Source organism: Acomys minous (genome assembly GCF_964271855.1).
Source record: "Acomys minous genome assembly, chromosome: 13".
Lineage (NCBI taxonomy): Eukaryota > Metazoa > Chordata > Mammalia > Rodentia > Muridae > Acomys > Acomys minous.
The window spans coordinates 12608219-12634175 of record NC_140495.1 but is presented as its reverse complement, the minus strand read 5'-3'; the positions used below and the strand labels follow the sequence as shown (position 1 = coordinate 12634175).

Sequence of the window (25957 nt, the reverse complement as noted above, 5' to 3'; positions counted from 1 at the left end):
GGCTTCCCTGTTGCTGTATAGATGCCCCCTCCAGTCCAATTCCACACTCTATATTACTCCTGCACCTCCCTAGATCATATGCATCTGGAGCAGCATTCCATGCACTGCCAGGGAGGGGTACAGAGGGGAGCTGGGCATTTTAAGTGAGGATCTAATGACCTGTCCACCTTTTCTTTTTTTAAAAATAAGTTGTATTTGTGTCTGTGTATATGTGTGTGTCTCTGTTGAGGCCTGTGAGCTGGGTGCTAGGAACCAAACTCAGGTCCCCCCCACCCACCCCCACCCCAAGATAGGGTCTCTCTGTGTAGCCTTGGCTGTCCTGGACTCACTTTGTAGACCAGGCTGGCCTCGAACTCACAGTGATCCGCTTGCCTCTGCCTCCCGAGTGCTGGGATTAAAGACGTGTGCCACCACACCTGGCTCAGAGTTCCTCCTTAACCACTGAGCCTTCTCACCAGCCCCACACTCTCCCTGTAGGCTGTGGTTCATTCCAGCTGCTCTCATTAAGATGCTAATGGCAGTTCTGCTGGGAGGGTTCTACACAGTTCCTTCCCCAAGGAGTTGCCTCCTTAGAGTCTACAGTGAGGCAGTGTGAAGAGCTTGAAAATCCTCAACAAATGTTATATTATTCAGTAATCTACCTGGATCTGTAAAGTAACCGTAAAACGTAATGCATTTGTAGCTGACACTGGTGTTTCGTATCTGAGCACTGCAGAGTAGTGGTGTCTTGTAGACAGTTGGTCAGGCCTTCTGTTTGGCTTTTACTGTTTGTCTTGCTCCAGCCATGTTAACACTGATTATTTGGGTTTTTTTTCCTCCACAAATTATAAGTCATTGTGCATCAAATCCTTTGAGCTTGGTGTGTGCATTAGTCAGAGTTCTCTAGAAAAACATAACTCATAGAATGAATGTATATGCGTACACACACCCACACACACTTACAGGTGTAGTCTGACTATTCCAACAATGGCTGTCTTCCCAGGGAAAGTCCAGGATTCCAGTAGTTAGGTCATGAAGATAGATGTCTCCAGTGGTCACCGGTGTGTGCCGGAATCCTAGAGAAGTAGGCTGTGATACCAATGAGGGACTGAACTTGCCATTCAGACTGAGGGCAAGCAGCCAAGAGCAGAGCTTCTGTTTTCAGTGTCCTTTATATAGGCTGCCACTAGAAGGTGTAGCCTAGACTTATAGTGTGTCTTCCAACTTTAAATGATTAAATCAAGAAAAATTCCTTACAGGTGTACCCAGCTGCTTGGGTTTAGTTAATTCCAGATGTAGTCAACTTGACAACCAAAAATAGTCATTGTGATACATGCAATGTCACATGCTGCTAACCCCAGCCATTGGGGAGTGGGAACTAAGAGTAAAATGATGAAGGCACTGAATTCAAGTGCTTCCCAGACTAGGGGAGAGTTTGGCAACAAGGGTAATGAATGCTTATTTGGGGAATATGTGGGCATAGATAGTCAAAGCTTAAACGTTATACTGTGGCTTCAAAATGTGGGTGCACACCAAAATCACCTTGAAACTACTTAAAATAGAAATTGCTGGTCTCTACCTCCAGGTTTGGTATTCAGTGGGTCTAGGAGGGGGTTGACATTTTGTGTTTTCATAAAAATGACTCAAAATGGCTATCATGATACAAGTAAGATTAGAATATTTTTCCACCTTGGTGCTTTAAAAGTCTCTCTTAAAAATATATATTTATTTTTCTTTATGTTTGTGTACATGGGTGGTTTCCCATGGAGGCCAAAAAGGGCATCAGATCTCTTAGAGCTGGAGATGCAGGTAGTTGTGAACTGTCTGTAGTCGGGGCCAAGAATCAGACATGGGTCCTCTGGAGGAACAGCAAGCATACCTAGCCACTGAGCCATCATCCCAGCCCCACTGTAGAAGTCTGCATGTGCTTTATCCAGGGAAATCATGTTGCCCAGATTTTACATGCACTTTATTGCATTATATATGTTCTGCTTTTAGCTTCCTTGGATTCTCTTACACGTGGAGTAAGATGATAAGGGCTTTTTCTACTCTTAGCCTCTGGAATGAAATTTGATATTATATGAATAGATGCCAATACTGTTTTAAATCATACCTGTATTTGCAGTACAGGGGACCCAGTTTCACCACACCCTCCATAACCCTTCTTTGTTTTAGGGGAACCAGGCTTTTGGGGATTGAGGTGGAGTCTCTTCTACTGAGCATTTGCCCTCAGCCCTGTGTCTAAAGATCTGAATGCAGATTCTAGGCACCTTAGTAGATGAAACATAGGATCACTTCTGTGGCTTCAGTGTGCATTCCTTAATGAGTAACGATTGAGTAACGATACTGAGCATGCATTTGTGCACTCTTGGGCATCTATCGGCATGCCCTCTTGAGGGATCTGCCTGCTCAAGTCAGCACCACCCTGACTTTGGGCCTTCTGTTGAGTCTGTAATGTTCTGGATGGGAGTCAGTTATCAGACCACTTACACGTGCTGCCTCCATTCTGTGGGTTGCCATGTGCTGAGTAAAGTTTTACATTCAAATAAGGTCTCCTTTTTCTCCTTGGCTGATAGTGCTTTTGATGTAGTTTTTATTTAAGAAACCATTACGCACTCAGAATCATGAAGATTTATTCCTGTATTTCCTCTGGTTTTATGGTTTTGGCTTTGCATTTAAATCTTTGGTTCATTTTGACTTAATTTTTGTGAGTGGTGTTAGTTAGGTATTTATCTTCATTCAGAAGAATGAAGCTGTTCCGGCATTGTTCATTATTTTTCTTTGGATTATGTGGACACCTTTGTTGAAAAACTGGTTATAAATGTCAAGGTTGTTGAGTCCGAGGCCTGCTTTACTGGTATTGTCTTGTTAAACATTTGTACTTTCTAAAAAATTTTTTGTTGGTTTTTCAAGACAGGTTTCTCTGTGTAGCCTTGGCTGTCCTGCACTCACTTTGTAGACCAGGCTGGCCTGGAACTCACAGCAATCCGCCTGCCTCTGCCTCCCAAGTGCTGGGATTAAAGGCGTGCACCACCACCGCCTGGCCTTTTAATTTTTTTTTTTTTTGAGTCTCCAAAAGTGGTTACTTTTCAAAATGAATTTTTTTTCTATCTTTTAATAAGTCAACAGGCAGTTGCAATTAACAAGTTTTTATTGTTTTAAAAATGTATACATTATCTTAGGTAAAGTCTTTTGAATTATATAAAATTTCAGGCACCATGCAATGCAAGAGCTCTTAAGTGAGTTTTGTATTGTTTAACAATGACTCAAAGGTAAATACTTGCTAGGAGAAAAATGTTCATCCCATTTACATTAGCATTGTGCACATTGAGGAAATACTGAAAACAGAAACCCAGAGGTGGCAAAAGTCAGAAGTGTGTGGTTGTGCTGAGAGAGCAGGCTGTGTCCTCTCAAACTGTCGTGCTTAGAGTACCAGACATCCGCTTGTTAAAGACTACAGGAGAAACTTTTGAAAATATTAATGATTCCACATTTTCTGCTTCTTAAAAACACATTGTCTGCATAGCTTTTCATTGCTGCTTGATGTTGTGTCCGTGGCATGCAGAGAGAATACTTCTCAGAAAGGCGTGTGTGTCCTCTCATCTCTGTACCTGTGCACGCTAATAACGGGGTCTCGCGCCTGCTTGCATTGTGTGGAGGTGCTGCCTTCTGTGTGCCAGGCTGTGCTGCTGCTGCGTCACTCATGTAGCCACCGTGTCGCCGACACCAAGCTGATGGTTTTTGTCACTTAGGAGTCTTTGTCTGAAGTAGAAGAGAAGTACAAGAAAGCCATGGTGTCCAACGCTCAGCTAGACAACGAGAAGAACAACCTCATCTACCAGGTGGACACCCTCAAGGACGCCATCGAGGAGCAGGAGGAGCAGATGGCCGAGCTGTACAGAGAGAACGAAGAGAAGGCGAAGGTAGCTGCTCGTCTTGTGTACCATTTTCTGGGGGGGCAGAAGAGAAAAGCCTGCCATGCAAACAAGACGAGGTTGGTGGGGCTGCAGTCAGAGCTAGTGCTCTGAGGAATAAGCCAATGCCTTATCGGTTTTTTAAAAAAATGTTTTGTTTTGTTTTGTTTCTAAAGAAAAAACTTGTATACTTTTTCGGTTTTTAAAAACTAGATTTCATCTCAAGAGTTTATTCTTTTAACTGTGACAATGACATTGAGTTGCAGGTGTGTTTCCATTGTAAATAGAACAGTATATATCTTGGTGGCTATCAGATGGGTAACTTTTTCTGTTAGTTTCTAAGTACTTCAGGACTCCACTTCCCAAACAACCAGTTAATTAGAAGCAGCAATTTAAAGCCGTGAGTCAGAAAGTGGCAGGTGTTTTCTTGAGCAGTTACGTACACTTAGAGAACAAAGTCACTGTTCAGGTGCCAGATCTGCCCTTAGGCAGCTGCAGCAGGGAAATTGGGTTATGTTAAGAGTTTATTGGACCTGGACATTTTAAAGTGTTGCTTTCTGGATATTATTGTTAGAAAGTAGTTACTCCTATATTGGCATGCCATTTAGGAGGTATGTGTTGATGAATTGTTAGAAACAGACATCTGAATTGGACATAATAAAGGGAGCAACAAGTTGTATAGCACTTGATGAACTTCCATGGCCATGGTATCTTAATACTTACTTTAATAAGGAACTAGCTTATCTGACATTTAAAAGCGTGTTACTAATGTTTTTAATGGAGGAGTGACTCCGTGGTAAATGCACTTGCTGCGCTTCAGCGGGACTCGGGGTTAGTTCCCAGCACCCATATCAGGTAGCTCAGGAGTCCTTGTAACTCCAGTTACAGGGGATCTGACACACACTTCTGGCATCTGCAGGTACCGGCATACACATGGTACATATACATGCATGCAGATATTCACACATACACATAAAATAAAAAATAAGTCTTTAAAATGTATATTGATTTTTAAACATAGCCAAAGTATGTAGATAATCTAATGAATCCACCTGCTTCCCATTGCTGCCATCAACCCATAGTTAGCCTGGCCCTGTCCTTCTCACCCACTCTGTATTTAAAACACATTCTAGGCATCTACTTTTAATAATTAATCTTGACAGACTACATGTTCTGGAGATGGCTGAGTAGATAAAGCACTTGCCTTAAAGGTAAGGACAGGAGTTTGGGTCCCCAGCGCCCATGTAAATGCCGTGCACGGCAACCCGCCTGTGACTCTAGGAGGCAGAGACAGGTGGCCTGGGCAAGCTGACTAGAGAGACAGCTCAGTGAGCTCTGCGCTCAGCCGGAGACTCTGCCTTAATATGAAAGGGTGAGGAGGGGCTGCAAGAACCACTGATCTTCTTTATGTCTCTATAGACTTCCCCGCTCTATCCTTTGATATCAATAGTGTCATCAAAGGAACCCTTTCATGTTCGTCACCTTACACCTCGTGTAGTAATCTCGACTCATCCATTTTGTAGCATACGTATAAGCGTTTCATTTCTTTCTATGGCCTGTAATATTGCATTGTTAGGGTAGCCACATGTGTTGGGGGGTCCAGCACCATTAATTGATATTTGGGTTGCTTTTCCTTTTATGAAAAATGCTGACATGAACATCTGTGTAGCTTTTGTGTGGGCGCTGCTTCCCTTGTCTAAGCACTTGTGGGGGGGATGTCAGGTCCTCTGCACACTGCAGGAGCCACCCGAGGCGCAGTGGACTGGCCGGAGCAGGGCCAGCGTTTCGGCCTGTTTTAGTGGCTGTTCTTTTGCCCCTGCCTCTCTCTCCATCACTCACCGGGGCTTGGCCTTTCAGGTCTGTCCACCTAGTGGGTGTAGCTTTGATTTGTGTTTCTCTGATAAAGCTACTGGATTTGAGTATCTTTTCATGGTCTTATGCCTTATCTTTTTAAATTGCTCATTTTTCAGTTTTTAATCACTGTACTTTAGATGTGGGTTGCGCACCAGGTCAGTGATTTGTAGCTCTTTTCTGCTGTTTCTGTGTTTCTTTTCTAACTTCCTTATGCTTTATGTACTAGCGTGTGGCCATTCTCTTTTTCTTCTTATCGTGTCCATATTTAGGGAGGATCGTCATTTTTTATTACCTACGTGAGACAGTTTGCATAGTTTTGAAAGTCAAGATAAAGACTCCTTTGCTTTTATAGTTTGGAAATAAGGAGTCGTTGCTCTCTCACAGTGACCATCGTCCTTCTTAAAAGTGTCTTTGTGACGTTGAGTTCAGCGTTGCGCACTGCAGCCTGTTTCCTCTGATGCTCAGATTCGCCCTCTTCTGGCTGTTGTGCGCCCCTTTTGGGTTTACTCTCCAGTACTTGCAGGGCTCACTGATGGGTAGCCCCATGTTTTCTGGTGGAAGAGCATGCTCTAGCCTTATCTTTAGGGCCTATCCTTCGTCCAAGGAGCGCCGCCAGCTCTTCCCGCAGGCCTGGGGCTGCTCCCGCTGCTCACTCCCTCACTTCATCAGCCCCTGCAGCCAGAGTATGAAATAGATAGATCAGGCGACCGTCTTGTTTGTTTGTATGACAAAATACATTCTACTTCACTCAGAGCAGCGAGGCTATGGGAGCCCTGATGTAGTTACTGCTTGACGTGGCCTTTACTTTGGGACAGTAGGCTATGTATAGTCAGAATACAGCTGTAAAAGTTACTTGAAATGGTTTAAATAGTTTTTATTATGATAAAAAAAAACCCACAATAAATTTATCATTTTAGCCATTTTAAAGGGTGTAGTTCAGTGGGATGTTACATATTTTTATACTGCTGTGTGTGAAATCTGTACATTTCATCTTGCAAAAGTAAACTCTAAAGAAGTTAAATAAATAGGGACATTTGGCCCTTCCCCAGCCCTTGGCAGCCGCCATCCGTGTACGTCAGTCCTGTGCCTGACTCACAGTGCTCCCCATGGAGCCCCCAGGTTCCGGATGAAAGCTCCTTCTTTCAAAAGGCAAGCCACTGTCCTGTCTGTGATGCTTTTTACCATACATTCTTCACCTGATGGGACTTGGGTTGTTTCTACAGGAGCTGTCAGTTGAACTCTGACTTATGTAAAAATAGACAGATCTGAAGTCAAAAGCATGAACTCAAAGCTTATGTCTTTTCATCCTCACTTTCCTCTTTCCTTGAGGGGAATCTTTTTTATAATTTCTATTTCTAAAAATTTCATCCAGCCGGGCGTGGTGGCGCACGCCTTTAATCCCAGCACTTGGGAGGCAGAGGCAGGTGGATCGCTGTGAGTTCGAGGCCAGCCTGGTCTACAAAGTGAGTCCAGGACAGTCAAGGCTACACAGAGAAACCCTGTCTCGGAAAAACAAAAACAAAACAAAACAAAACAAAAACTAGATTTTGGGGGCTGGAGAGATGGCTCAGAGGTTAAGAGCACTGCTTGCTCTTCCAAAGGTCCTGAGTTCAATACCCAGCAACCACATGGTGGCTCACAACCATCTATAATGAGATCTGGTGCCTTCTTCTGGCCTGCAGGTGTACATGCAGGCTAAACACTGTAAACCTAATAAATAAATATTAAAAAAAAAAATTCATCCAGCCAGGTGTGATGGAGCATGCCTTTAATCCCAGCACTTAGGAGGCAGAGGTAGGTGGATCTCTGTGAGTTTGAGGTCAGCCTGGTCTACAAAGTGAGTCCAGGACAGCCAAGGCTACACAGAGAAACTCTGTCTTGGAAAAAAAAATCAGTTAAAAAAATCATTTTGCTTCACGCATGTCTGTACCACATGCATGCCTGGTGTTGTGTAGGTCAGAAGAAGGAGGTAGATCCTCTGGAACTGGAGATGCTGTGAGGCACCATGTGACTCCTGGGAACCAAACTCAGGTCCTCTGCAAGAGCAACAGGTTCCCACGGAGCGATCTCTCCAGCCCTGCGGAATTCTTCCATTCAGTGATTTGCCTTTCCTTTTTATAAGCCGAGAAGAGATGTTAGCCAACTTTGGTTAAGAAGAGACATAACACCATTTGGAATAGAGTGGAGCACATGCCTTGTTTTCTTAGAAAACAGCACTGCATGCTGTTCTGCTTGTAGCTTGCAAATCTTCACTTCTTTCCCACTGCGGTTGTTTCATTGTGTAGACACTTTACCCTAGCAGCTCCCAAATCATGGACATCTGAGTTGTATGCAGTGTTTGCTGTTCAGAAGTCATCCTGAAAAACAGTGTACTGTGTGGGTCATTCTGTGGTTTTACCAGTGTCTCTGTCATAGAGAGCCATGGTCCTTTGTGAGCCGTGTGTGATGACACACATGGCTACTGTGTCTCCCTTCCTGTGAGTGTGTTTTATTTGGAGCTGTTCCTTTCTTCTTTCCTGACCTTCAGCCTGGTTTCTCATGTTGCCAGTGGGTGTTTGTTGTTGTTATTATCTTATGTAGGAGTTTTCCAAATGGAAAAACAGCAATAAATCTTTGTCCCTGAACGTAAATTAATAACTTCTTGTGTAGCTTGTCATTCTTATCTTTACTTTGTGGCAACCTTTAGTATTCTAAAAATTGTAATTTTATGTAGTTTCTTGCCCCACTTTACCTTTATTTATTTATTTATTTATTTATTTATTTTGATATTGGAATTTTTTAAAATAAAGTTTACTGTAAGTTATTCCTTTTAAAAACATACCTACATTTTACTATCCATTTTGTTGCCTTTTTTACCTTCATTATACAAGATGGAGATTTAAAGTTTGACCCTTTTCATCAGTTGCATGACTCTGGAAGGCATCCTTGACCTGTATATGAAATTACATGTGTTCAGCATAGTATCTATCCCATGACCTCTGTAACGATAGCATTTGCTTGATTACAGGAGTTAGAGAGGCAGAAACATATGTGCAGTGTGCTGCAGCATAAGATGGATGAACTCAAAGAAGGTCTTCGGCAGAGGGATGAGCTCATTGAGGTATGTCCTTGAACTGTGGAAATATTTGCTTTTGAAAAATAAGTTGGATAGGATGGTGGGAGATGTTGGGGGAATATTAAATTCCTATAAAGCAGAGTTCTCCACTTTCCTAATGCTGAGACCCTTTAATACACTTCTTCGTGTTGTGGTGAACCCCAACCATAAAGTTATTTTCATTGCCACTTCATAACTGTAAGTTTGCTGCTGTTATGAATAATAATAATGTAAATATCTGTGTTTTGATGGTCTTAGGTGGCCCCTGTGAAAGGCCTGTTTGTCCCCTAAAGGGATTGAGAACTGCTGATATAAAGAGTTTCCTTGTGTTAACATTTGAGTCTCTCAAAATTTTTCCAACCTGAAAAGGCAAGCTTAAAAAATGAATGCCTACGAACTCTGTAAAATTCCCCTTAATAGAAGACGTTTTGGCCATTTCTTTTATTCTTAAGCACTTCCCCTGAGGACATCATGGGAAGCTGGAAAAGGAAGCATCAGAGTGACATGCCATGCTGTAGGACATGGTTCTTGAGGAGGAAGAGGAAAGGGCTTCTTCGTCTTACATTTCCAGGTTACAGTCCATCACTAAGGGGACCTGAAGGCGGGACTGGTGGCTGTTCCACACAGCATTGTCTCTAACCAGGGAAACAACCAAGGAGGCCTACCAGAAACCATGGAGGGTGCTGTGTGCTAGCTGGCCAGCTCACTGGCTGGCTAAAGCCTGTATTCCTTAAATAGCTTCCTTATATAGTCCAGGACCATCCGACTGGGCTCTCTCACATCAATTAGCAATTAAGACAATCTCTGGAAGACATGCCTACCCACCAGCCTGATAAAGACAATTAATTACTCACCCGAGATGTTTCCCGTGGGGGATTCCAGGCCATGTTAGCGCCAACTAGGACATCATCGTTGCCCCCTAGCAGCCTTGTTTGAGAACTTCTAAGTGTTAAAACCCCATTTTTCTAAAAACTAATGTTTCTTTTATACTTTTTGATATTCTTGGTATTTCAGTTTTAACAACAAGATCAAAGTGATCAAGCTGAGATACGTCTCTCCTCTTTTAGTTCTCGTTTACCAAGTAACATTAAAAGCTACTGTTTGCTCTCTGTGGTAAAGGACTATTTGTTCATAAGCAAACACTAGTTTGCTTCTGCGATGTAAGTGGTTCCATGTTTGGTAGAAGGGCAGTTATCACAGGAAGGCAGGCGGCTGGCTGCCACAGAGCTGTGGCTGAAGCAGTTAGTTACTCTGATACCCTTTTTGACATTTGCCCTGCCCTCTTGTCCTGTGGTGCTGGGATCAAACCCAGGGCCTGTGCACATGGCAGCCCACGCTTAGCCGCATCCTGCTGTCCTCCCTGGCGCACTGGATGCCATCTTTCCCTTTTCTGTCATCATAGGCTTCCCCGCCTCCCTTTTAAAATTCACCCATCTCCTTTTTGTTCTGTTTTCCTTCTCCTAATTCCCTTGCTTTTTTTCTTTCCGCTTTTATTACCCCCACCCCCCTTTCTTCTTCTTCAGGAGAATCAGCGCCTCCAGCAGAAAATAGACACCATGACAAAAGAGGTGTTTGACCTCCAAGAGACCCTGCTCTGGAAAGATAAAACAATTGGGGTATGAGAGGAGGTGGGGCTTTGGAGAAGCTCATTCCTGAGAGATAGACCAAGAGAATTTAACCCAGAGGTTGCCAGAAAGCCATCATTTTAATTTTACGTGTTTAGACAATGAGAATAAGCAGAAGACAGAGACTTCTCGAAAAAACCTAGAGAGAACATCCCTTTCCAGACGCCATGCTCGTGAGGCTCACAAATAGTAACCTTTAAAAGAAGTGTTCTTCATTCCCCATGAAATAAGGATTCTTACCCACAAAGCAGCCACAGGCATCTAATGGGTGGCTGGTTGTGCTTACAGCACAAAAGTATGGATTAAAAGAAGGGGGGGTGGAGATGGGAGGATGTCATCTTGTAAATTGTTGGGGAATAAAATAGGAAGAGATTACAAATCAGTTTAGTTATGGAAAGGGATAGGAATGTAAGACTGCAGGGCTGCCAACCTATGACATCATCTCTTACTATAACCCAGCACTCTCCAGTAGGGCCTGGTAAGGAAGACTTCCTCAGCGCTGTCTTGTTTAGCATTGCAGGTGCACTCCCGGCATGCGGGAGGGTAGCAAGAGTAGTCACATACCTAGTTCTAAGGGTGGAGAGTTAAAGAGCAGAAGATACTTTTAGATCATTTTATGAAGCTTAAGTTACCAAGTTTCCAAAATTCCATCAAACCCCCAAAAATCTTACCATGGAACCATACATTGTGACTATGAATTACAGGTACATACATTTTTCCTCGGGAACGGGAAGTGATCTTGGGAGCGAGTGCACAGAGCAGAAAGTTTGTACAGGAAAAGTTCAAAATGTCCACACTGTCTGGGATGGCTGTCTCAGGGTCAGCAGGCCTGGGGCCTCTCGTTTGTTTGATTTCTTAGGGTTTAAATGGATTGCCTTGGACTAGCCGGCTAGCTAGAGTAAAACTGCCCCCGTAGAGTAGCTCCCTTGAGCAGACCTTGTCTTCCCTCCAAAAAGACATGCCAGTGCTGGTTGTAGTGCACTTGCCTTTGATCCAAGGCATGAGGCAGGCAGGTGGGTCTCATGAGTTGAAGGCTAGCCTGGTCTGTGTATGAGTCCTAGGCTAGCAAGGGCCACACAGCATGACCTGTCGCAAAAAGGAAAAAAGAAAGAAACGTACATGCTGATGGTTAGGATGTAAATTATGTGCCTTCTAATTGAATTTTTCCATAAGATATAATGTATTTAACTTGTAAAAAGTAAACTTCTTGGCTGCTAAGATAGCTCTGTGGGGAAAGTGCTTGCCTTACTAGTGCAATGCACTGACTTTGATCTCCAGAGAGTGGTCCCTCTGACCTTTGAGGGTGTCGACTCATACAATAATAAACCTTTTAAAAGTAAATATTTTCATTTTGAGGAAAATTAAGATTCACATACAAGTGTAAGAAATGATACCAAGATATCCCTGCATGCCTTTTGCTCTAAAGTGTCACGTCTTGCTGTAGTTCAGCATCACACCAGGACATGTCTGTGGTGTGTATGCTGAAGATCAAGCCACTTTCATGCCTCCTTTTTATAGACACCCCTCCTACCCTTGCCTGCCAGTCCACGGAGCCACTCTGTAATTTTGCCATTTTAAGAATGTTGTATAAATAGAAACCTACAGTGTGTAACATTTTTGGACTTAGATTTTTTTCCCCATTTCATCACCACTCAAAAAGTTTATCCAGTTGTAACAGTAAGTTATCCCTCCCTTAGCTTCCTTTTAAATTGTGCTTAATACAAATGATGATTTGCCTTCTTAACCATTGGTCAGTCCAGTGGAGTTAAACCCGGCCATGTTGCTATGCAGTGTTCCCATCCTCCCCGGCTACGTCTGTTCCCACTAAGCAGCTGCCTCCTCCTCACCCCTCCTGCCAGCCACTGCCACGCCCTCTCCCCGAGTTAGCTACTCTAGTTCCTCACCGAGGTGAACTCACACAGCACTTGTCCACTTACGGCGTCTTCAGCATTATAGTATGTGTAAGATGAATGGATATAATATGATTTAATTGTAGTTTTCATTTAATTTCTGTCTGTCTGTCTGTCTGTCTGTCTGTCTGTCTGTCTCTCTCTCTCTCTCTCTGTGTGTGTGTGTGTGTGTGTGTGTGTGTGATCTTACTCTGCAGTTGAGGCTGACCTTCCCGTTTGCTTCTAAGGCACTCTTCACCCACACTCAGCAAATGGTCTTCCTTTTTGAAACTAAATGGCATTCCCCTGGACATGTGTATCATATTTATTTGTAAATGACACCTGGATTTATAGTGCAACTATCTCTTTGGTGCTGTGCTTTCAGTTATTTTGGGTATATCCTCAAAAGTGGAATTGCTAAGTCCCTTCATAGCTTTATTTGTGTTGAGGACTACATTCTGCAGTAGTTGTGCCCGCACACACTCTCCTGAGCAGCGAGCAAAGGATGGAATGTCTGCATTCCTTTGCCAGCACTTGTCACATTTCTCTCTGGAGCTGTCATGTCATCTGGTTGTGCCCTTTGCAGTCCTAGGCATGGAACCCAGGCGCTCACACCCGATAGGCAAACACTCTACTATGGAGCTCCATCTCTAGACAAGGATCTTTTTCTTTTTGAGACAAACTGTATAGACCAGGCTGAATCTACTGTAGCCAGCTGCCTTTTTACTTCCAAAGGGCTTGCTTTCAGTCCCCAATGTATCACTCAGCTCATTTTATTTTCAAGAATAAAATACAACAACTTCATCAAGGCTAAAACTGAGCTTTCTCTCACTTTTCCTTGGAGACATCAGTTCTCTCAGCACTGGCTCTGGCATTTCTCCACAATGAAATTGAGTCGTGCATATAAAAAGGCCTCTGAGCTCCTGGCCAGCCCAGGTACAGTTAATTCTCATTTTTAATAACTGAGGTTATTCAACCTGTTATATAACATTTCAGCCAGTTCCATAGCTCCATTTGGCTTTTTGTTGCTAAAAATTAGATGTTACATCTTTGGCAAAGATTATTTAGATCTCTGCAAAGATGAGCCTTTTAGTCCGATTTGCCGGCAGAGGCAATTGCTGCCAGCAGGCACAAGGTGGTAGTTACGCGGTCAGGCAGCACTGAGGATTTCAGATCGAAAACAAATACATTTGACCCAATTATAAGGTAGTTCAGTAGCTTTCAAGTTTTGTGGTGAAATGAACAAATATACAGGATATATTTTATTTTCCTATCTGTAATTATGGGAAGAGGAAAATTGAAAATCTAAAAGTAAAACAAAACCCAGTACTATAATTGTGGAAGGAGGCACACAAGCTAGAATTCCTGAGACTGGTCTGCTCCTGAGAGGTCTTGTATTCAGTGGGATTATTGACAAAGCATACTGTGAGAGTGAGCTGCTCCTCAGCCTCGTGGTGTGAGTGTAGCACAAGTGCATGCATGCTTCCGTAACCCTCAGCTAACTTGTGTTGCAGTGACTGCTGTGCCCGTGACACATCTAACCCACATGGTTCAGGGCACAGCTGCAGACAGGACGTGCTCCCTGCTGCTTCTCATGGTTCATTTGGTGTTAAGGTTGTTGACACTAGCAGCAAATGCTAAAGGCTTCAGAATCTAGACAATTATGGAAAGAAGTCAGGTATTGACACCGCTCTATAAAAAGTGAGGGGAGGGCTTTGCCTAAGGGACACTTCCCCAGCACTTGCCTGCTGTGACAGTCAGTGCTGTGCAGTGGTGCTGTCCTTTCCTTGTTCCCGTGGTCACAGAATAGGATTATGATGTTTGGTTTTGGTTTTTGTTTTTGTTTTAATAAAAATTACTCAACCAGAGTGAGGCATGTTAACACATGCCTGTTATTCCACTGTAGGTGGACACTGGAGGACCAGGAGTTCAAGGTCAACCTTGGCTGTGTAACAAGTTCAAGACCAGCCTGGGCTATGTGAGACCCTCTGTTCAGCAACAAGGACAACCAGAAAACAAAAACAAAAACCACTTTCTAGCCTTAAGTAACTAAGCGTTGACCACTTTTTGACCTGGTGATAAGAGTAAACATTAAATGCAGGAAAAATATGCAACAGAAGGGTTCTTGTAAAAAAAAAAGTGCTGCCACCAAGTTGCTGTGCTCCCTGCTTTTCTCTTAATATTGGGGTGTGGTTTCAGTTTCGCCCACCTGCCTTCCCAAATCCTCTGTACTCCCCAGTGCAAGCAGGACCTGCTGTCAGGGCCCAGAAGTTAGATTTGAAACCCTTCCTTTTGCCCAGTGGGGCCAGTGTTCTTTTGATTTTTACTCTTCTCATTTTATCAGTGTATCAGAAAACCAGATGAATCACACTGTGCTTAACTAAGTTGACATAAGCGGGTTATTGAGTCTCCCTTTGGAGATGTGCTCCTGGGTCAAGTGGTGGCTGAGTACTTGGCTCTAACACTTATCTAGGCTTGCTTTTCTTCCTAGACCAATTTCATTTAAAAATCAAGCATATTCTTGTTTTGTTTTTGTTTTTGTTTTTTTGAGACAAGGTTTCTCTGTGTGGCCTTGGCTGTCCTAGACTTGCTTTGTAGACCAGGCTGGCCTCTGCCTCCCGAGTGCTGGGATTAAAGGTGTGCCCCACCACGCCTGGCAAAAATCAAGCACATTCTTAACTAAACTACTTTCGTTAAACATGAAATGAAATGTGTTGGGTTTCTTGTTGTTCACCAAGTGAACATGTCCTGGGGAAGCCAGGCAGGAAATTTTTGTGTGTAAAGCTGGTCTTCATGTGATGAGCATGTCTCGCCAAGTTCATGCATGAGCGCTCCTCTCTGTTTAACCTCTTGTGCAGCTGTGCACACAGGCTGCTCCCTCCCTGCCTGCTGCCACTCCCATGCTTCCACCCTCCTGCTTGGAGGCCTCACCTGCTTACTGGATTAGTCACCTTTCTCTTGCTCTTTTTCTATGCTGTTCTTGCCCTTGCAACCCTGCCTAAAACCAGGCCCTAGAGAGACAGAAAGAACACATTTCCTGCCTCAGGCATGAGCGAGATGTGCTCAGAGAGGAGCTGGCTGCCCTGCAGGAGACAGTGAAGACGGCAGAGGTATGTCCGCCTGGGCCTTCTTCCCCTCCTCTTGCCTTACTTCTCTCCTGACCATAAACAACAGTCTCGATAGGACGGTGGATGGAGCTCTTTGCTCCACAGAGGGACAGCACTTAACTAATTCTAACTAGTTTTTACCCATGGCAAACAAACACTGTTGCAGAGATGCCTCAACAGAATTTACAGTTTCTATGTGGGTTATTGTTTGTGATACTAGATTTTTTTCTTCTCCACAGAAACATGGCTTAGTTATAATCCCAGACAGCACTCCCAACGGTGATGTCAATCATGAACCTGTAGCTGGAGCCATCACTGCTGTGTCTCAGGAAGCCGCGCAGGTCTTGGAGTCTGCAGGAGAAGGGCCGCTAGGTGAGACACTGCTTGCTATGTGTCTAGGTTGATGTTGGCCTTCTAGCCTGGGGTGGGGCGGGCACAGCGTGTGGGCTGTGTAGCCAAGGAGGAGTCGGACACACTGTCCTCAGACAGCCTTGATCTTGGGAAGCCAGCTATGGAGTCAGCATGTGGGTAAGCACTGGCTGAAGCATTGCAGGTTTATACACATCACCTTTCACTTAAAATGAGCTTGTGGTTTGTTTTGTTTTGTTTTATTTTTGTTTGTGTGTGTGTGTGTATAGTTTTCTTAAGGGAATGTGAGGCACTAGAAGAACAGCACAGGGTGAAATATTTTAAGGTTAGTAGGCATATTGTCTCATGTAGAATTCTAGAAATATAATTAATTGTTGAGCGCTTTGGTAAGGGATGCAGGTGAGCTAGGCGGGAGATCCTACAGGATTGCTCACCTTTGAAGACTTATGTATTCATTATTATGTATACAGTGCTCTGCCTGCAGGTATGCCTGCAGGCCAGAAGAGGGCATCAGATCACAGTATAGATGGCTGTGAGCCACCATGTGGTTGCTGGGAATTGGACTCAGGACTTTTGGAAGAGCAGCCGGCGCTCTTGACCTCTGAGTCATTTCTCCAGCCCAGGAGTGCTCACCTTTGACAGTTTACATGATGCTGTCATTTACAAGCCCACACTTAAAAACCATACAATCAAGTTATGAAAATAAAAAAACAGCACAAGAATCTTTTAAGTAAGTTTACTGTTTGTTGTTCCCATTCATGACTGTTCACATCCTGATAGTGTGTAGAACTGAAGATGGCAATGAGCAGCTCTGGGGTTCCTCTTCCTTTTGGGGACCCGGGAATTAGAACTGACGTGGCTGACCTTGCTTATGATGGGCTCCTTGGCCAGCTGTGAGCTGCTGCTTTAGATGAACTAGCGATGTCTTCTCAGCCCAGGGCCTGTTCCCGCCTAGGAAGAAGCTGCCTTGTGCATCTGCCCCAGGCTGGAGCCCAGGCTCCATACGCCTGTTGTCTTGTGGCCATCAGTGAGCCAGCCCCAGGGTTACGCAATGGTTTAAGCCCACTCCTAGCATTCTGATCTGCCATGCTCTTTCAGTTTCACCGTGGGGCTCAGAGTAGCTCACTCACCACTCCCGCCTTAGCATTGCAGGCTCCGCTCTCCTGAGTTCCACTCTTGCTCCACTTTCCCACCAAGGGTGGGGCCTCTGAAGACAGCTGGGAAAGACTCGCCCACTTTTGCAACAACAGCAAAAATGGTTTTCTCTGGACTGTAGATTGTCTTTAGGCAGAAAGTCACTGCTCTAGGAGCAGGTTTTTGGTTTTTGTTTGTTTTTTGTTCTTTTTGGTTGTTTTGAGACAGGGTTTCTCTGTGTATCCTTGGCTGTCTTGGATTCCCTTTGTAGACAGGCTGGCTTCGAACTCAGAAAGATCCGCCTGCCTCTGCCTCCCGAGTGCTGGAATTAAAGGTGTGAGCCACCACATCCAGCAGGAGCAGGTATTTTATTTGATGTCATAACTGTCACTGGCTGGGAGTATGTTTGGGGGAATAAAGTCTTCTTTCTGTTGCAATTAAAGTCTTTGCATCTTTTCATGTTCAGAGTGTACATAATGTAATTTATTAGATGTTGGCTTTTTGTGAGCACCTTTGAAAGTTCAGTTTACAGCTTTCCCGCTTGTTCCAGATGTGAGGCTACGGAAACTTGCTGGAGAAAAAGAAGAGCTCCTGTCACAGGTAAGACGTCTACTCATCTTAACTTAGTTTATCTAAGATTGACAGTAAAATGCTAATAAATAAAAGTGTTTATTAGAAATAGCTGGGTGTAGTGGTGCATGTCTTTAATCTAACTAGCACTCGGGGGGGCAGATGCAGGTGGATCTGTATGAGTTTGAGCCTGGTCTACATAGTGAGTTCCAGGACAGCCAGAGCTATATAGTGAGACCCTATCTCAAAAATTAACAACAACAAAAAAACAAACAAAAAAACAAACAAAACAAAACAAAAAACCAAAACCAAAACAAACAAACAAACAAAAAACCAAAAACCAGAAATATTTTTCTAAATTTAGTACTTAAGTGTCATTTAAAAGAAGAAAAGCTAATTCAAATTTTGTGTCTCAAAAATAATGTAGAGAATGTATACAGAGCTTGCTGCTCGCCCCTTCCCCCCTCCCCCTGACCTTCCCTGGCCTCCCTTAGCTGTCCCTCAGTGTGAGTCCCTGACTGGATGGTGCTGTTCCTTAAAGGCAGCATCTGTTGACATTCCTCTGTGGAAGACATGCCTCTGCCCCACATGAGCACACTTAATGTTCTGTACCCAGTCTGCTTCCAGCCACAATCAGGTTGTTGTGGATTTACTTGAAAAATCCATGCCCTGGTAGGCCTTAGTAGAAAGACGTCAAGCAATCCAATAAGAGTGAAGTAAGCTGTGTTGTATGTGAAACGTTTCTGTGAACTGATGTGTTTTTCCAGCTGCATTCAGCTGTATGTTACGGCATGTTGTCAATAGAGAGTTAACTTGGCCAGGGCAAGGGGTGGTTATAGAAGACCATGATGGCCATGCTGGGTGACAGCTGTTGAGAGGACCTCCAAGTAGAGATCAGGTGCCATTGAGAGAAGATGGGTTAGTGAGTGGAAGTGAATGCGGCTGAGGGCGACTGTTAGGGTCTAGAGAGAATGAACTGGGAGATCAGCAGCCAGGGTTAGAGCATATGTGGACTAATCTAGGGACTGGCTGTCTAATGATGAAATCCGTTATATAGCTAAGGGCAAGACGTGGTAGATGACAGGATTCTTGAAAAGAAGGTGGTCCAGAAGCTGAGGTGCATTATGGGAGCACTCTAGGCGTGTATTGAAATGGCTAAGACTTAAGATAGGGAATAGTAGCCATGGTGGTGCATGCCTTTAATTAATTAATTAATTGAAAAGGCCTTTAATGCCTTTAAGTCCAGCATTTGGGAGGCTGAGGCAGGCAGATCTCTTGAGTTCAAGGCCAACCTAGTCTACAAAGAGAGTTCCCAGGGCTGTTAAACCAAAAAATCCTGTCTTGCGGTGGGGGGTGGGGAGATAGGGGGTAGTTTGGGGAGCACAAGTCAGGAGCTACACGACAGAGGCACAGTACACCAGTAAAGATGTGAGGTAGTTAGATATTAATTTGAACAGATGAGATTAAGAACAGAGACTTCCAGAGAGGAAAGCCCAAGAGAACTATTCCATTTCCAGGCTGTGAAGACATAAGCAGCAGTGCTTGCTCAGTGGGGCTACAGGAGTGGCAGGGTCTGTGAGAGTACTGAGGTGGAAGGTGTAATCTGAGATGAGGCTGTGGCAGGAGCATCAGTTGGTGGCAGGCTGGTACTTCCAGAGGCACTGGAGAAGTTTTGGGGGTGAGGTTAAGCATGGTACAGGGCCTTCGGGTAAGAGTGCCAAAAGGATGCCCTTTTTTGGGTGTGATAGGAATGGTGGGATAATTCTCTCAAGGCTACCCCATGGGTGTGCAAAGGGCAAAGGAGCAGCCATTGAGTCTGAAATCAGCACTTGCCCTTCCCACTGGGCAGTGGCAAAGCTAGTGCTCAGCTTTCTCTTGATCTCTGGCAGCAGAGAGGCCACTGGGAAAGCCATCCATTTGTGCTGCTTCCAATTAATTTGTGTATTCAAAGTTTTCTAAGTATTCAGCCTATCTCTAAAAAACTAAACAAAGGATGGAGAGATAGCTCAGTAGTTAAGAGCACTGGCTGCTAGTCCAGAGGTCTGGAGTTCAGTTCCCAGCAACCACACGGTGGCTCACAGCCATCTGTAATGAGATCTGGCGCCCTCTTCTGGCTGATGCTGTCTTCTGTCATTCAGTCATAAGTGCATAGAATGAGTGCCCATACATACAAGTAAAAAAATTAAACAAGAAGGCTTAACTATTTAAGTTGATAATGACAAGATATGATAGATATTGATTTACATTCAGAATTTTAGATGCACCAAGATAGGAAAGATGTTTTCTTCAATGCTGTCAAATACAAGTAGCCAAAACTCTAAGAATATATGTAACATGTATATGATTCCTGATTGTGTCATTGTTCTTCTTGCTATAGGTAGTTTATTGTATATATGTGTAATAATATAAATGAATATGTAAAAAATAAAAAAGTTAAAAAAATAAAAAAGTCTTAGCTACGCATGAAAAAATTTAATTTTAATAAGACTAAAAAAAATATTTAAAAGAAGCCGGGCCAATTTCTTAAATTTTCTCCCCTGAAAGTTTTCATTTTCCCATTTTATCCTCACTGTCCAAGCCCTGAGTTATGTTCTCCCTCAGGACTGTGGATAGAGTTATTTTTAAGAATGCAACCAAGGCCAGGTGTGGTGGCACACACCTTTAATCCCAGCACTTGGGAGGCAGAGGCAGGTGAATCACTGTGAATTTGAGGCCAGCCTGGACTACAAAGTGAGTCCAGGACAGCCAAGGCTACACAGAGAAACCCTGTCTCAAAAAAAAAAAAACAAAAAACAAAAAACAAAAAGAAACAAACAAAAATATTCAAAAGATATACTCATGTAAACACACATAGATAATAAAAAAAAATAGAAGTCTTTATTGGGACACCAGGTTTCTGAAGCCCATTCCTCTCTGTTTATATCAAATTCCTAGAGCCATTTGTCTCATAGGGAAAACGGTACTTGAATGGTTTGTATGACTTGTTAATATAAGAAGGATCTGCTTTGTATATGATATGGCCACTGGGCTCCATCTAAGAGAACGGCTGTTGGGACATGGTCTTACAGCATCTGCAGTGCAAGCCTGTGGCCTGAATTTGAATTCCCAGTAGTGGGCACCGCAGCATGCTTCAGTAGGCACAGCGCTGGGGAGGTGGACACAGGGTTATGGAGCTTGCTGGCTAGCCAGCGTAGCCAAATTGATTAGCGCCAGGTTTGCCGAGAGATCCTTGTCTCAAAATAACATGAAGAACAGCTGAGGAAGGCATCTGATATAGTCGTCTGGCCTCTATGTATGCACACTTATGCATGCACACACACAGACTCAAGACACTTATCTTCCATCCAGGCCTGTCCGCACAGGTCCGCAATCCCATGTATGTGGGAGGCTGAGGAAGGGGAATCCCAAGTTCTGGGTCTTCCTGGGCTGCAGAGTGAGTGCGAGGCCAGCCCAGGCAAGTTAGTGGGGGCCTATTTCAGCCCAGGCAGGTTAGTGAGGGCCTATTTCAAAGTAAAAGAGAGGGCTATGGCTACAGCTCCATGGTAGTGTTTGCTTAGCATGCCTGAGGCCCTGGGCTTTACCCCCAGTGTCACCAAAGAGAGGTAACGAAACTGACACAGACACTGATCTCACTGGTGACGGTTACTTCTGTTTCAGATTAGAAAACTGAAGCTGCAGTTAGAGGAAGAACGGCAGAAGTGTTCCAGGAATGATGGCACATCCGGGGACCTAGCAGGATTGCAGAACGGCTCAGACTTGCAGTTCATCGAGATGCAGAGTAGGTACCAGGAGACGGGCCAGTCTGCACTGGTGTGTAGCATGCATCCTTGGTATAGAGTTGGATTGTGTGTGCTGCTGGAGTCCAGGAGAGTGGTCCTGGCCACCTAGGAGCTGAGTAAGGGTTCTGCTCATCTGGGAGTCCCAGGGATGCCATGGTCCAGTCACTGCCTGAGTATGGTCTCTGAGCTCTGGTGTGGGATTACTAAGATTTCTTTAGAATTCATCTTGGAAGATTTAAGATCAGCTCATATTAATGTTGTTTTTGAAATTTCCTAGTTTTTAACCAAAATAAATAAATAAATAATCCATCTTTACATGAAATTAGAAACAAGGCTACAAAATATAGTTTGTTTACCCAAATTATGTTTTGTTTTTTCCTTTCTACTTTTGACCCCATGTCATTGGTTTATTTGAGACGGGGTCTCTCTACATAGTCCCTGGTGGTCTGAAATCACTATGTAAACCTGGATGGCCTAGAATTCAGAGATCTGCCTACCTTTACTTCTCAAGTGTTGAGATTAAAGACGTTTGCCACCATGCTTGGGTTTTTTTCCTTAAAGATTTATTTTTAATGTATATTGGTGTTTTGCCTACATGTCTGTGTGAGGGTGCCAGAATACAGACAGCTGTGAGCTGGCATGTGGACGCTGAGAACTGAACCAAGGTCATTTAGAAGAGCAACCAGTGCTCTTAACCACTGAGCTATCTCCAGCCCATTGCTTTTTGGTTTTTAAAAAACATTTATTTATGCTTACAGTGTTCTGTCTGTATGCATGCCTGCAGGCCAGAAGAGGGAACCAGATCACATTATAGATGGTTGTGAGCCACCATGTGGTTGCTGGGACTTGAACTCAGGACCTCTGGAAGAGCAGCCAGTGCTCTTAGCCTCTGAGCCATCTCTGCAGCCCCAGCGTGTTGTTTTTTAAGTGTCTGTTGTGGTCACTGAATCCCACAGTCGAGTTGTCCCAGCATCCATTCTTATTACAGTTACCCCGTTGGTAGTGGTATGTAAGTTATAATGGGGACTTATTTACCTAATTTGTAATGGCTTTTCTGATAATGGACTTTAAAATCTTGCTGTCTGTGATCTTTTCATCTAACAATTGGACTTAGGCTGAATGGAGGAATTCTGGAGTTTGAAGCTTGTTACTAATAACTTCTGTGGTTAGTGTTACTTCCTCCTTTGGACTTCAGGTCTCTCATACTCCTTGGTGAGTAGTGTTCCAGCTGCTTTGGCGTAGAGGGACAGGAACATGACAGAATGTGGGCAGGCCAGTTAGAATGCGGGGATGGTGAGCCTCACCAGTGCAGAGGATGCCGGCAGCACGAGTAGGGTTTGAAAGATTGCTGAGGCAGCAAATTCAAAAGGAGTCGAGTTAAAGAGGAACAAGCCAGCATCTGCATGATTGTGATTGCTTCCTAGAGCCAAGTAGGTGTGGAATCATGTTTGAAAGTGATTAAAAAAAAAAACCTGCACATTTTGATAATAGGTTATTGGAGATACGAATGTAAAAACAGCAAGGACTGTAATTTCTGTTGTAGAGCTCATGAATGGAATGCTCTCTCCACTCCCAGGGGACCCTTGCGATAGCTGCTTTATCTGTTTTTTGAGACAGTCTTATTGTGCAGCCCAGGCTGGCCTCAAGCTCATGGTCTTCTTGTCTTGGCCTCCCAAGTACTGGGATTTGGGATTACAAGTAGGTGCTACCATTTGTGGTTCCTGTTCCTGTAAGGTGATAGTAACTGTTCAACAGCAAAACTGCTTTCACTGAGCACCGCACAGGCAGGCCTACTGCTGTTCATGTGAAAATACAGCCAAGTTCTCGGGAGCTTATTTCCTTTGGTGTGTTAGGTATGATTTATGTTCTACAGACTTTGCAACTGTGTAATCTTCAAAAGGTAAAGCTGTTAACTTTAGGATTCTGGTGGAAGTTTTATCCCCCCCACCCCAATTTCTAAACTTCTAAGTTCTTTATTTCTTGGGTATGATAGGCATCTAATGGTTTGTAGCTAGACCTATAATATTGCCATGTTACAAAAAGCATTTATCTCAGCTTTTTTGAAGCACACATGCAAAGCATTTGGCTAGGCACATAGTAGATTTAAGACAACTGGGGCAGGACCCTTCTCTTTACATATACACAGTGTTACCCAGCATGATTGCTATAAAGAGAGTGAGCAAGGGAAGAAGTTAGAGTTCACTAGCGTTGTGGAGGTGAGTGCATCTTACTGAGGCTGGTAAAGACTTGAGTCAGACAATGTGTGTGTGAGAGCAGGGGCCCAGAGGCTGCAGGGCCATTGCCACCCTGCGAGCTTCCTTTCTCAAAGGTCTGTTCATAAACATCTAGAGCAGTGGTTCTCACCCTTCCTAATGCTGTGAACCTTCAGTAAAGTTCCTCATGTTGTAGTGACCCCCAACTATAAAATTAGTTTGTTGCCACTAGCAAAGTTACACTTATGAATCACAGTGTATCTGTTACGCAAGATAGCTGATATGTGACCCCATGAGGGTCGAGACCCACATGTTGAGAACCACTGGTCTAGGGGGAAAGATGGCCTTTGCTTCTGACTCTTGGTCCTCGGGATGCTGCTGAGCTGAGGTGCACGAGTTTCTTGCAGTACGTAGCACCTAGAACCTGAACTGCATGTCTTTTGTTGCTGCTTACAACTATCTCTGGAGATGAGTAATTCATTGTTATCTTCTGTTTTAGGAGATGCCAATAGACAAATTAGTGAATATAAATTCAAGCTTTCCAAAGCAGAACAAGACATAACCACCTTGGAACAAAGTGTAAGTACTCCTGTGAGGCACCAAATGACTTAAGGCCACTAAATGCAATCAGATGCCTCTCAGCCTCTTGCATCGAAGTGGCTAGAGCTTTGAGTTTCTGCAGGTATTAGAGTTGAAAAGCCACCAGAGAACACCTGGTGGGGCAATCCAGCTTTATATTTGCTCTAAAGATCAAGGACTGGGCCAGCAAGACGGCATCGCAGATGGAGACACTTGCTGCTAAGCCTGAGTTTGATCCTATGACCCATATGGCAGGAGACAACTGGTCGCCACGTGTTGTCTTATCTTGCCCTAGTTAGGGTTTCTGTGGCTGTGCTGAAACACCATGCCCAAGTGCAGCTTGGGGAGGGAAGGGCAGGTGCTCATCACTCACACTTCCATACTTCTGTTCATCACCGAAAGGAGTCAGGACAGGAGCTCAAGCAAGGCAGGAACCTGGAGCAGGGGCCGATCAGAGGCCATGGAGGGGTGTGGCTTACTGCTTGCTCAGCCTGCTTTCTCATAGAACCCAGGGCCACCCGCTCAGGGCTGGCAACACCCAATCTGCTGGTCCCTCCCCCACTGATAGTTAATCTAACGAATGCCCTACAGGCTTGCCCACAGCCTAATCTTGTGGAGGTGTTTTCTCAATGGAGGGTCCCTCCTCTCCAAGTAGATATAAAACAAGCACCGACTTTGTGTGCCCACAGTAAATAGATGTATTGATTTTTAAAAACAGTATTTTGCAGCTGCCATTGCTTTTTGTAGATATTTCTATAGAGAATTAAAAAACAGTGCCTCTTAAGAAAAAAAATGCCTTTGTGTGCATTTCATGAGCCTAGAGACTTAACTTGGGACATCAGCATTCTAGTGAAGACTCTGCAATTGTATTTCTGGGATCCTTGGCTGCCAAGCAGTGGTGGCAAACCCCAGAGGCCTGTGTGCTCATATTTACAGATAAGCCGGCTTGAGGGGCAGGTGCTGAGGTACAAAACTGCTGCTGAGAACGCTGAGAAAATTGAAGATGACCTAAAAGCAGAGAAGAGGAAACTACAACGAGAGGTACTTGTGTTAACATCATTTTGGAGAACACATTTCTAAAGACAAATTCTGTGGGAAAATTCTACACTACGTAAGAAATTTGACTTTAGTCAAGTATGGTGGCACATGCCTTTAACCCCAGAGGTCTGGATGTAGATGCAGGCCTATCTGTTAATTTGAGGGCAGCCTGGTCTACATAATGAGACCTTGTCTCAAATAACCAAAACCAAGACCTCATACAGGAACAGTGGAGCCACTTGTATGTCGGCTTTGGACCTGCATAGTGGCTGCCTTTTTTTTTTTTTAAGGCAGCACATAAAAATGTATTTTTGGGTGTTGCTTCAGATGACATCAGTTTTTGCCACTTTTACACACCTTATGTGGTTTAAACAATTTTCAGCACCACTGTTTAGTTCCCTAGCTGCCTAGAGAAAGGCAGCAGTTGTTTGGGGACTCCGTACATGGCTCTCACTATTAGCTAAGTGTCCATTTCCCAGAAAGCAGGAGGGAAAGGGTGCTGGGCTTTCTTTCGACCACATAAAGTGACAATGCTTTGTCTCCAGCTACGGACAGCACTGGACAAGATTGAGGAGATGGAAATGACCAACAGTCACCTGGCAAAGCGTCTGGAAAAGATGAAAGCCAACAGGACGGCCCTTCTAGCCCAGCAGTAGGGAGGCGGCCTTCCACCTGGGTGCTCTGAGGGCCTTGCCCAGAGACGCTGACTTTTGTACATTGACATGAACCCCTTCGAGTACTGTTTGAGTCTTGTCATTAAACAGCCACCTTTGTATTTTATAATTTATGAGAATGAAGCAGGTTTAATCGTCA

At 44.1% G+C, this 25957-nt stretch overlaps 1 protein-coding gene across 23 annotated transcripts in view; it reads left to right on the top strand.

Moving 5' to 3' along the window:
• Positions 1–25957, top strand: part of LRRFIP2 (LRR binding FLII interacting protein 2) — a 104621-nt gene extending 78664 nt beyond the window's left edge. For 10 of the 23 annotated variants that reach the window (XM_084753244.1, XM_084753245.1, XM_084753239.1 and 7 more), the window contains 10 exons: positions 3732–3902; positions 8755–8847; positions 10365–10457; positions 15364–15465; positions 15702–15834; positions 17516–17565; positions 21193–21313; positions 24027–24106; positions 25043–25147; positions 25690–25957. In XM_084753244.1, coding sequence (XP_084609370.1) covers positions 3732–3902; positions 8755–8847; positions 10365–10457; positions 15364–15465; positions 15702–15834; positions 17516–17565; positions 21193–21313; positions 24027–24106; positions 25043–25147; positions 25690–25800 — 1059 coding nt within the window. In that variant the 3' untranslated portion in view covers positions 25801–25957. The remainder of the gene's footprint in view (positions 1–3731; positions 3903–8754; positions 8848–10364; positions 10458–15363; positions 15466–15701; positions 15835–17515; positions 17566–21192; positions 21314–24026; positions 24107–25042; positions 25148–25689) is intronic. The other 13 variants (XM_084753230.1, XM_084753248.1, XM_084753243.1 and 10 more) reach the window with 3 other exon arrangements.